Consider the following 12,058-nt stretch of genomic DNA (forward strand, 5'->3'; position numbering starts at 1 on the left):
CTTTAAGGTAATAGTACCTACTATACATACACAATTGAGATAAGTGACCTGATCTCTCTGAAGTATTTAAGGTAGTTCCTGGCATATAGTTAAGTCTTACTAAATGGTGCTTATTACTACTGGCAGGCTGACACAGGCTGTTCGTTTGGCAGTAGTCTTTTTTTGAAGTGTCTGATAACTGTCCTCTTGTTGCATTTTTGTGTCTGCACAATAAAGAAACATTTGCCTTTAGAATGAGATGTGATATTCATTTGTCTTTTCCTCATAGATTGCATCATTTAAGTATAAATTCTTACACAATTACATCTTGTTGGATGATAGAACCATTGCAGGCATTGAAATTTCATGCAGTACTGGCTTTTTATAATACTGGGATGTTTATATTTATAGGATATAAATTTAAAGGATATATATTTATAGGATATAAATTGTCTTAGTTTTAAGTTTGACTAAAATTTTTTTTTATTGATCAAAAAAAAAAAAACACTAAATTTAAAACCATCCCAGAGCACTCATAAACTCTCTAAGCATATATCTCCTGGGCATCTACAAACCCAGTTTGAGAAACCATGTCTTGAAAACACTGAGAAAAATTGTTGCCCATGACATACTACCTAGGGCACCATAGGTCTTTGAGCAGCCAAGATCACTGTGAATTATATCACTTGTCCTTTAACCAAAATTTATATCTGTTAATATAAATCATAAACAACATGCATTTGATCAAGTTAATAGAAATGATACCTGTGATACTTTTTTTTAAAAGTAATTGTACTGTGGGGAAAAGGTATTGTTTGAATGTTCACTTTTCAGTTTGATAGTTCTATCATCCAAATTCACTGTAGTATATAGTGATAGTGATTATCATATCAAATTGAATTTCATTAGGGAGCTATTTCAGCACTATTGTTTTCCGATAAGAGCAAGGCATTAAGGTCTACCTTTTTGTTCCTGGTCCTCTTTGCCTTCTCATTCTCTTAAATCTATTATATGGTTAACATACTTGAGAATTACCCACACACTTTTCCTTTCTCTCCATTTACTGACAGACATGAAATTAAATAGGTGGTTGTGGCAGTGAAAGCTTGTTCTTTATTTAATTTTCAAAGTGGATTTAATAGAAATCAGAATCCAGAATCCATGACTTTGGTTTGTTTGGATCTCTCTTTGGGAATGAAGGACTGATAACCTACTTTAAAGGTCTTTATACAATTTTTAAATAATTTTTTAATCTATAGTATGACATCTGACCTCAGAGAGCTACTTTTTTTTGAGAGTGCAACATACTTTAACACAGAACTCTTAATGATCTCTCTTTCCAAATAAGATTATACTTTCATTACTAGTCTTAATACTGGGTTGAATGCCATGTTGACCCTATAAATCAAGTTTTAAAGAATCTGTTTTGTGATAATATAGTGTTTGTGTATATGTATTTGTATATACATATGAATATCTATACACATGTGCACATATGTACTTACGTACTTATACACACAAATTTGTGTACTGTTATTGATCAACAGTTATGGTCTTGAAATAATTTCATTGCTCAGTGAGAAAAAGTTTAAAATATTCTTTGATAGAACATAATGACGAACAACAGTAAGAAACTTGTTTCTCTTAGTAACCATTTTATTATGTATGTATGTATGCATACACACATCTTGTATATGTTAAATATAATAAAATTTATTTTTAAAGTCATAATTTTATATACATATATAAATATAAAGCTTTATCTTGTGCTAAATACTACAAGAAAATTATTTTGTCTTTATGCCATAATTTGTTGGGATTCTCCCCGTCCTCCCATTACCTTTCTTTTCCAGTCAAGGACTTTTAAGAATCCATCAAGAATCCATTATGATTCCTAAATCTTAATAACTAAGTTCTTGACTTTCCTTAAACAGGTTGATCATCGTTAATTTTAGAATCCAAAGATGCTCAAAAAGTTTTGGACTTTGGAGCACTTTGGATTTTGGACTCCCAAATTAGGTTTGCTCAATCAGTAAAGTGTATGCAATATTCCCAAATCTGGTCCCAAACATTTCAGCTAAGGGATATGTCCTTTTGTTTTGCTGAGATTTCCTCATTTTCCACCTCATCCCTTTCCATTCTCCTGTCCGTTTTCATGTCTTTCTGGTTAAATGTCTTTGTGAAATCATTACTTGATTTCTTTTACTCCTGCTAGTTAGTTACTATCTAGTCTGTGGTTTTATTCCCAAGGCTCTGATTTTGATGTGTGAAAATACGCAATTGGATTCCTTTGCTTTTTATCTCCCTCTGCTTGTGACCCTTTGGCAACATAAAAGGAGCATGTATGTTTTGTCTTTTTCTCTTTTTTTATCTTCTGCTATTTGATGATTTTTCTCTACTTCCTTGATTCTGTACTGACTTGCACATCTCATACCCTCATTTAACTTTGCTCTTCAATTGCTTATGAAAACACCTTAGTTAGTAGGTAACTACCAAACTCTTTGCCATTTTTCTTCCCCTTTTATACATTTCATTACTATACATGCATATCAATATATAGCAAATAAAAATTGACACATTCAGCATAAAATATAGAAGGGTCTAAATTGGGTCTATCATGTTTGAATTACTGTGAGATTCAAGTTGTTTTTTTAAGATTTATTTTTTTCAAAAACTGGAATATACTTATGTGAGACACATACCAGATCCAAATGACTTTAGACTTTGTTTTGTTTTGTGCCAGAGATTGAACTCAGGAGAGCTTAACCACTGAGCCACATCTCTAGCCCCCCCCCTTTTTTTTGGTACCAGGAATCTAATTCAGGGGCACTTGACCACTGAGCAACATTCCCAGCCCTATTTTGTATTTTATTTAAAGTCAGGTCTCAGTAAGTTGCTTAGCGCCTCGCCATTGCTGAGGCTGGCTTTGAATTCCCGATCCTCCTGTTTTAGCCTCCAGAGCCCCTGGGATTATGGGCATGTGCTACTTCGCCCATCCTTTAGCCCTTTTTAAAAGTTGCCGAGGCTGGCTTTGAACTTGCATTCCTCCTGCCTCAGCCTCCCAAATCCTTAGGATTATAGGTGTGTGTTCTACACCCAACTGCCTTGGACCATTTGTACTAACAAAAATAATGGGTAAATTTGTGAGAATTTTAGCCTTTGATACTACATAATATATGTCACAAATCTTACTTATTCAATATTAATGGTGCTATGCCTGAATCATCACTGTATTTGTGCTATGGAATTAACTTGTTGCATATTGTCTGTGGATAGCTGCTGAAATAGCAACATGACCTGCTCACCAGCAAAATAAATAAAAAGATAGACTTGTGGAACAGCTGAATAGAGGAGCTTTGGGAAGATATACCAGTATTTAACTTGCCTAGGTTGAGTTTCTTCCCCATTTAATAAAATAAGGATGTTGACTAAAGTATATTTGTACTCCCTTGTAGCTGTAGTATTTCCCAGAAAAATCCATCATTTACAACACTAATGTTTATTTCGCTTTTTTTAAAGCTCCCTTATCATTTTTAAAGACATTAATGTGTTGCAGGAATTCTTGGAGTGATCATAATGTCATATTCTTGCTCTATGCATTAGATCATCAAACATAATTTAGAAACATTTATTTCTCTTTTACCTGCCAAGACCACCCTTTTTATTTGAGTTGCCTTAATGTTCAGTATTTTTTCTTTATATAGTCTCAGAGTAATTCTGTATTATGCCCCTTGTTTACAAAAACTAAAATAAAAAATCATTGATGTTTAAAGCATCCTTAGTGAAGTCCAGTTTAGATCATGAAATCCTAACTTCTTTGTCATTCCACCTTCTGGGACATTAAGTAGCTGAAATTAGACACACCTTAACCCAGTTTCAAGTTCTTCACTTAAGTAACAGCTAATAATAGTGCTGCATATGTGGATTTAGAGCTAGTTTAGCAATAAACCTTCAGTTGACCTCACAGTTTTTTTGCCATGACCACTACCACTTTTCTTTCCTTCCAGATTTCCTTTGGCAGTACTACTTTGTTGAATTATATTTGAGCTACTTTACAACACTAATGTTTATTCTGTCTTATTTTATCTTCCTCCTCCAGTACTGGGAATCAAACCCAGAGAGTGCTCTACCATTGAGTTTTACCCCCAGCCCTGAAAGAAACTATTGTCAGTTATTTTCTTTCTTAGAAAAGGATTTGCATAGAGTCATGTTTGGTTATATATACTACTTTGGCTGTAAGCACAGTATAGTGAGAAACCTTAATTAAATCTTTGCTAATATCTTAAAACCTCCAGTGAAGTTCATCAAGGCGTATGAAAATTTAGCCAACTACAAAGTTAGAAATTCCACACAGGACTATCCTCACTTCTGATACCAATTGCCAGTTGGGGTAAGGGATGTATTCCCCAGACTACACTCAGACTCACAGCACTCTCGGAAAACTATTAGACTGATAATTGCAGTTTACTACAGGGAAAGGATACATATTAAAATGTCCAAGGGAAGAAGCACATACAGCAGAGTCTAAGGTCCCAAAGACAAAATATCTTGCTTTTCTTTCCTGGGAAGTTATGGGTTAGTTACCTGGCATTGATGTCTGTGATATCACAAAAGATTGTTAACCAGTGAAGCTCACCTGAACCCTGGTGCCCAGAGTATTTATTGGGACTCAGTCACATCCTGCTTATGTGGCTGACCTTTTCTAGAGATATAACTGGTACCATATGACCCAAGGCCCCATGGTAAATCACATTGTTATATTGTCCATGGATAAAGACCCTAGGCAAATAAAGACACTCCTATCAGACTTGGTATTTCAAACGCCTATAGATTACCTCTCATAGCCTAGAGCAAATACCCTATCTTTGGTTAAGATTAGTTCTTCATTACATAAGGCACCATCCACAGATTTAGTGATATATTATGAAGATTCTATTACTTTTCATGAATCTAAACCATATATGGAAGCATTCCAAAAGAAAGTGTACTTTCCTTTTCAAGGAAATGGTAAGCTTTCATTTTAATTTCCATTATTAACTTCATAAATGTATATTTTCTTCTACTTAACCTCTGTGTTTGGTTTTTTAAAATACATAATATAAAATATCTTGCTTTTTTAACATTCAGTAAATACCTCAAGATTTTAAAAAAATTGTATTTTTTTAACTTGTTTTTGGCAAATAAAAACTTGTGGTGGCTTATTATCCTTCAGGTTGTCTCCATGTAGCATTTTAATGTGTTAAACACTTGACTTTGTCCAGATTAACCAAGGCTTTTAAAGTCAGATATTTTCTCAGTAAAGAATCTGAGCCATAAAATTATTTCTTCAAGATGATATCAGGTTTAGGACTAGTTTCCTTGTTCTACCTAAATTCTACAAATGGGGGGATACTTATTTGCTGAAACCAAATTTTATTATATTCAGGCTTTGATAATTTTAGGATCACAGGATACCTAAAACAAACTGTTACACTTACATAAGGGGCATATGGGAAGGGTAAGTTTTGTTGTAGATGTATTTTCTATCTTGTTAATTCAATATTCAACTGTAGCAAAGCATATGAAATGCTACTTTGAATAGAAGTAAATTTGGACACTAATATTGCTCTTTCCTCATTATTGTTGCATTCTGCACTGCTGTTTTAGGATGTCAGCCATGGATTAACTGAGGTAAGTTTGGTGTAATAGTCTTGTGTTCAGAATAGATACACTGTTTTTCCAAAGATTCCCCTTTGTGTGGTTTTAAAAAAAAAAAAAAGTGTGTGTGTGTATGTGTTTTTAAAAGTTGTCTATACAGATTGTTCTGTATAACATTTCAGAAGAATTTTCTGAATATTTAAACTTACTTTAGTTAACATTACTCTGTATGATGCCTTTCAATAAGATTGCTTTAAAAAATAGTTGCTCTTCTCCTTATCTTCCAGTAAAATGCAGTGTGCCCTTAGGGAGGAAAAAAAAACTTAAAATTTGACAAATGGCTACCTAATAAAGCAAAGAATACTTTAGAGATATAAAATGATTATTTCTAAAACTAATAATGGATATTTCAAATGGTCACTAAATTAAACTTTGAATAATCATCTTTTTTACTTTGTTTCATGTATTTTCTTAATGTATCAAATTTGACTTAAGTAATCAGTAGCCCTGAACCACCTTTTAACTCTTGGGAACATTATAGCACTTCTTTTCTCTGTTATAGATGTTAGGTTTTGCTTTGCTTTTTTCTTTATTTATTTGATAGTCTTTTCCCAGCATTTGAACCAATGAAGTACTTTGAGTTAGATTGAAATTACAGGTTTGATATTGTTTGCTTCCTCATTCTCAAACAGAAGTACATAAATCAGTTGAAAACAGGGCTGGAAATACAGCTCAATGGTAGGGTGCTTGCCTGGCATGCACAAAACCCTGAGTTCCATCCTAGCACTGCAGAACAAAAAAGAGAAAAAGGAAGCCAAAGGGGACTTTAGAAATATCTAAATCTTTTTGAGTTTCAGAGAAGTAAAATGACTCCATGATCTGTAGCTAAGTTAAAACAAATACAGGATAGAGGCAGACTTTGTCACATACAAATATTGAAGAGTGATCATTGACTGTAAAATGCGTGTAACTTAGCATGTGTCTTATATATTGAGAACAAAGTTGAAAGTGATTAGACAATATTTGATTAGTTTGGTTTGGGTGGCCCAAGGTGAGAGAGAGAAATAAAAATAATACAGATATAGGATAGGAAAGAGCTGGAAACAGTATTATTTTAAGAATTATTAGGCTGGGCATAGTGGGGCACACCTGTAATCCCAGTGGCTCTGGAGGCTGAGGTAGGAGGATTGCAAGTTCAGAGCCAGCCTTAGCAAAAGTGAGGTGCTGTAAGCCAACTCAGTGAGTCCCTATCTTTAAGTAAAATTCAAAATAAAGCTGGGGATGTGGCTCAGTGGTTAGAGGCCCCCAAGTTCAATTCCTGGTTATACCTCTGCCCCCCCCAAAAAGGAATGGTCAGAAAAATTGGGAATGTTTAGCACAGAATAAAGACAATTGAGGGAAAGCATGGTTAGGACCTCAAATATTTAAACCATGTACACTTGCCTACAGAGGCAAAACATAAGCAAGTGATATATAGAAATACAGGTTCAGACAATATAAAGAACTTTCTAGTCACTTAAAAAGAAGGATATTGTTTCATATTCTTTTTTGAAAGCCTCATAGCAGAGATTATCTCAGGGCTGTCACAAAAATATTACCTTGTTGGTTAGATGGTAGAAATAGTCATCCTCTAACTGCAAGAATGTGTGACTGCTGATTATAATTCTTTGTATTTTTATGTACTATTAGAATAGCATTCAGTCACTGTGTTAGGATAAATAAATGTAAAGTGTCTTAATGTCTGTTAATGATACTCTGAGATCAGCTCTCATAACTTTAACAGCCAACAGAATAATAACACTAATGAAAAATTATCTTGAATGTTAAATGTGTGAAAATGTTCTTTGGTTCATAATTTTGGCAATGCCACTCACTATGTATCTGCTATATGAAGGATGGGGTGATTAATTTTCTGTGGCTTCAGTTGCTAGGATAGTTGTCCTAACATGTTAGAGCTGGACATAGTATTTAACATGGAAGCTCTCAATTGTAGAATAAACCTAATTCATTGAAACTTAGAGTTAACATATGCTAAGTAAAAGATACTTGTTATTTATGATTTTACAGGCTCTTAACTATATAGTTACCTCCTAAAATTAGGAATTAGACTTATTCAAGTACTTTATGTAATTATCAGTAAAAATTCTATATTCAGAAATAAGCAACATGTTTTCTTTGTAATTCCTGAACTAGATGACTAAATAAACCAAGAATGTGATCATCTTTACAAGATATTACAGCACCCACAGTAAATATATCACAAATCACCTGAACTAATATATTAATTTTTTTATTTCCAGTTGGCAGATATCCCTGTTACAATCTGTACATATCCATTTGTATTTGATGCCCAAGCAAAAACTACTCTGTTACAAACAGATGCAGTTTTACAGATGCAGGTAAAATATTGTATAATAACCTGATTTGACAATATTTTAAAAATTGTTTCTGTGATGTTTTTAAAAAATAAATATTTGCTACTTGCTCATAATCAGTAATCTTTGGGGACATTTGATAACATTGTAGTGTGTCATTTACAGAGTACCTTGAGTAGCTAGCCAGAAAGAAGACTTGTGTACCTATGAGAACTACTTACAAAAAAGTGCTCTGATGGAGATAGAATAATTTATCCTTAAAAGATTATATGTCATTTTTTCATTATATAAATATGTAATTTTTCTTACTAGTTTACTTGATATTAACTTGTTTCAAAATCTTTGTTCACTGTCATTTATATACATAGTAAAAAATATAAATAACTAGAGATGAGTTGATGAAATTCAAGTGGGAAGCATCTGTTTACTTGTTAGGAGGATATGAAATTTCCTTGAATAAAGTTTTAGTAATAAAATCTTTTCCTGAGGTTGGTAATCGTAAGCTTTTATTCCTCTCTCCTGTTTCTTTCTTCCTGATTTTTCCTGTTTTTGAGAATTTTTTTTCATTCCTAATGAAGATTTTTAGTTTATATTACATTTAATTTTAGTTTACATTATGACTTTGAAGAGTTACAGTAGATTTGCTTTATCACTTGTAAATAAAAAAGATGTTGAATTTACTCAGGTATAAAATATATGACTATAAGTGCTAAGGATTAAGGAAACTATTTAAAAAGAGATTTGAACATTTAATATTCTAAAAAGACTTTTAAAAAATCAAAAACACCCAAATTTTTATTCTTTTCAGATAAATGCATTTGTTTTTCTGAGTCCTTCCAAACATTTTAATAATAAATAGTAGGGAGTATTTTAGAGATGTGCTCATTTTCATTTTCATCACCAGATAAAATATTTTGTAGGGTTGTATATATTAACAGCTAGTAAACCAGTATTTTTTTTAAAAAATTCTTTCTTAAAGAATTGACTTTTGCATATTAATCTTGTAACTTGTGAATTTACTAAACTTGCTTCTTATTTTAAAAAATAAAAATTTTTTCTTAAAATAATTTAATGACTTGTGTTTAAATATGGTATATTTTGTTTTAGAACAAGATACAATGTACTTCCTTGGCCAAATTGTTTTATAGTCTCTTTAAATGTTTGTTTTATTCTGGGTTTTTTTGTTTTTTTTTTTTTGCTTCTCTCTCCATCCTGACCCTGCAGTTATTATTTTACATCTTTAGGAAAAAACAGTGCTGAGATTTAGCAATATTCGGATAGTTCTGTGCTTGCTTACCTTAATAATTTTGTGAGTTCTGCATTAATATAAAAAATAACAAAAGGGTATGCTTTATGGTCAGTTTACTAAGTTCTTATGCTATAACTAGATGCTGTGTGAATTCAATAATTTAGGAATTATTCCTGAAATTATAGCATACCATCTAACTGATAGGTAGATGTTAGCCTATACAGTCACAGTAGCTTCTTCATAGCATTGCTATTAAAAGTTTTTAATCTTTTGTTTTCTAGATGGCTATTGACCAGGCCCACAGACAGAACGTCTCTTCTCTTTTTCTCCCAGTGATTGAATCTGTGAATCCCTGCTTAATTCTTGTGGTGCGTAGAGAAAATATTGTAGGAGATGCAATGGAAGTCCTTAGGAAGACAAAGAACATAGATTACAAAAAGCCACTCAAGGTAATTTGCCAGATTCTTTTGTGTAATTGGGACTTTTATTTAGAAGCTGTTTCAGGTTTTGTTGTTTTTAGTGTATCTTTGAGACTTAATAAATAAAATAATATAATTACAAAATTTATAAAAACCTGCAAATTGCTGAATTCTTATTAGTAATATATAGCACGTTTTAAGGCCTCCACAATTTACCATATTTTCTTACAGTTTATTCAGTGTTTGCATTTTGCTATTTTAGGTTATATTTGTTGGAGAAGATGCTGTGGATGCAGGAGGGGTACGCAAAGAATTTTTTTTGCTCATCATGAGGGAATTATTGGATCCTAAATATGGCATGTTTAGATATTATGAAGATTCCAGGCTCATTTGGTTTTCAGATAAGGTAAAATATCCAACCATCTAATTTACTACTTTGTATATATGCGTAGATTAGTCAAATTACTTCAGAAACAGAGTTATAATTCCTGACATATTTTGTTCAGAGATCTGCTTTAATAAAGTTTGAAAAATTTTAAACTATTAGTTGTCAAACACATTAATACTTACCACGTATGTCAGATTACACAAAATTTAATAAGGAATGGTCACCCTGAAAATAATGTTGACCTTTTCCTTCTGTTTACTTCAGTTTGGGAATTGAATCATAATTGCTAGAATAACTTTTCTTCTGGGAAGAGCTAATTTATCATCAGAGATTATTTATGTTTCTTTTTGGGAAGAGTTGGCAAACTATGGTATATGAGCCAAAATCTTGCCGCCATATATTTTTGTAGATAAAGTCATACTCATTTACCTATTATCTATCTGTGTCTGCTTTTGAGCTATAACAACAGAAGAGTTCAGCAGTTATAACCCAACAGAGCCTAAAATAATTACATCTGGCTCTTTTTAGAAAAAAATTTGCTGACTTATGATTAAGTAAAATGAATGGTTTAGTTTGCCATAGCTCAGTTAAAAGGTATTTTAATTGAATATTTATGTCATTTATAAAAATCTTTATAATTTAGTTTTTCTTTCACTGGCTGTCTTTTGTGATAATAACAGTCATTGATGCTCAGTACCTTAGCATTAATTTGTTAGAGGTTGCAAATATTGCTACTGTGATTCTAATATTTCTTTTTTATTTCCTAGTTTGGATATTTCTATATAGAGAAATTTCCCTACACTGTTTGATTCCTTAGTTCCAGTAGGTTGAGTTGATTCTCAAGTTGGTATGGAAAAGGGTCTTAATCTTTTGAAAGAATAAGTCTGGGGGCTGGAGTTGTGGCTCAGTGGTAGAGCACTTGCCTAGCACATGTGAGGTACTGGGTTTGGTTCTCAACACCACATATAAATAAATGAAATAAAGATCCATTGACAACTAAACAATATTAAAAAAAATAAGTCTGTTCATTAGGGAATCTCAGTGTTGATAATTCATATTTTGGTTTATTTTCAAGTACTACTTTGTTTTCATGGATTTCAATGTATTTGGTATTTTTTAATACATTGTGTATGTTATTTTTATTAATGCTCATATTTTCCTGTCTTTGTCCATGAAGAGTCATCAAATTGTTGCTTAGTTCCCTTGAAGTAATTTTAGTACTTCTCGGCAGCCCCTTGATGCCGGGTGTACTTGTTGGACAAGCTGTTCCAGACTTACACATTTATTATCTAACAATACTGCCAATATTATGATTAGCGAAAATATTTTTTTAAATTGTTCTTTTTGTCCTTATCCTATGTGCTAATAGATACACAGCTAAATAATGTTTTGATATCACTTGAAATTCTTATATACTGGTTATTCCACCAATAAAAACATTTAATTTAACTTGTGTTTTATTTTCAGGGATTCCTTGTTTAATTTAGTTTTAGAAGAATATAAAATATTTATTTAGTTCCAAAGTTAAATCTATAAGATATTAAAGAAGTTAAAATTTAACTTATTTACTCCCTATTAACTAGTTTAAAACTATAACTTAGTTTTAAAATAAATTTTGTGAATTAGCCCTTCTTTTTAACAAATACAAGTAGGCTGCAATATATTATATACCAAAGTCAGTTTTATTGTTTTGTCTATGGTCATGTAAGCTGTTGTCATTGCTGAAACCTAGGTGAAGGATATGTGGAAACTCCAGTATTGCAATTCTTGAATCTTTAAAGTGTTTTAAAATTGGTATTTTTAAAAATTAGGGTATAGTGTACATATTTTATCAAGAGGAGACCTTTTAGCTTGGAATGGTGGCACATGCCAGTACTCAAGAGGATTTGACAGTAAAATTGACTAGTTCAAGGCTGGCTTAGGCAACATAATGAGGCCCTGTCTCAAAATAAAACTTTAAAAAGAGCTGGGTTTAGCTCAGTGGTGGAGTGCTTTCCTAGCATGCACAGAT

The 12,058-nt window shown here is 32.2% G+C and overlaps 1 protein-coding gene across 6 annotated transcripts in view; it reads left to right on the forward strand.

Annotated features, from left to right (window-relative positions):
• Herc4 (HECT and RLD domain containing E3 ubiquitin protein ligase 4) overlaps window positions 1-12,058 on the forward strand; it is a 120,406-nt gene that overhangs the window by 88,116 nt on the left and 20,232 nt on the right. For 4 of the 6 annotated variants that reach the window (XM_005325979.4, XM_040273038.2, XM_013358893.4 and 1 more), the window contains 4 exons: window positions 5,626-5,649; window positions 7,917-8,015; window positions 9,522-9,689; window positions 9,922-10,065. In XM_005325979.4, the coding sequence (XP_005326036.1) occupies window positions 5,626-5,649; window positions 7,917-8,015; window positions 9,522-9,689; window positions 9,922-10,065 (435 nt within the window). Of the gene's footprint in view, window positions 1-5,625; window positions 5,650-7,916; window positions 8,016-9,521; window positions 9,690-9,921; window positions 10,066-12,058 lie in introns of those variants that run through there. The other 2 variants (XM_013358894.4, XR_013435738.1) reach the window with 2 other exon arrangements.

The sequence above is a fragment of the Ictidomys tridecemlineatus genome, chromosome 1, assembly GCF_052094955.1.
Source record: "Ictidomys tridecemlineatus isolate mIctTri1 chromosome 1, mIctTri1.hap1, whole genome shotgun sequence".
Lineage (NCBI taxonomy): Eukaryota > Metazoa > Chordata > Mammalia > Rodentia > Sciuridae > Ictidomys > Ictidomys tridecemlineatus.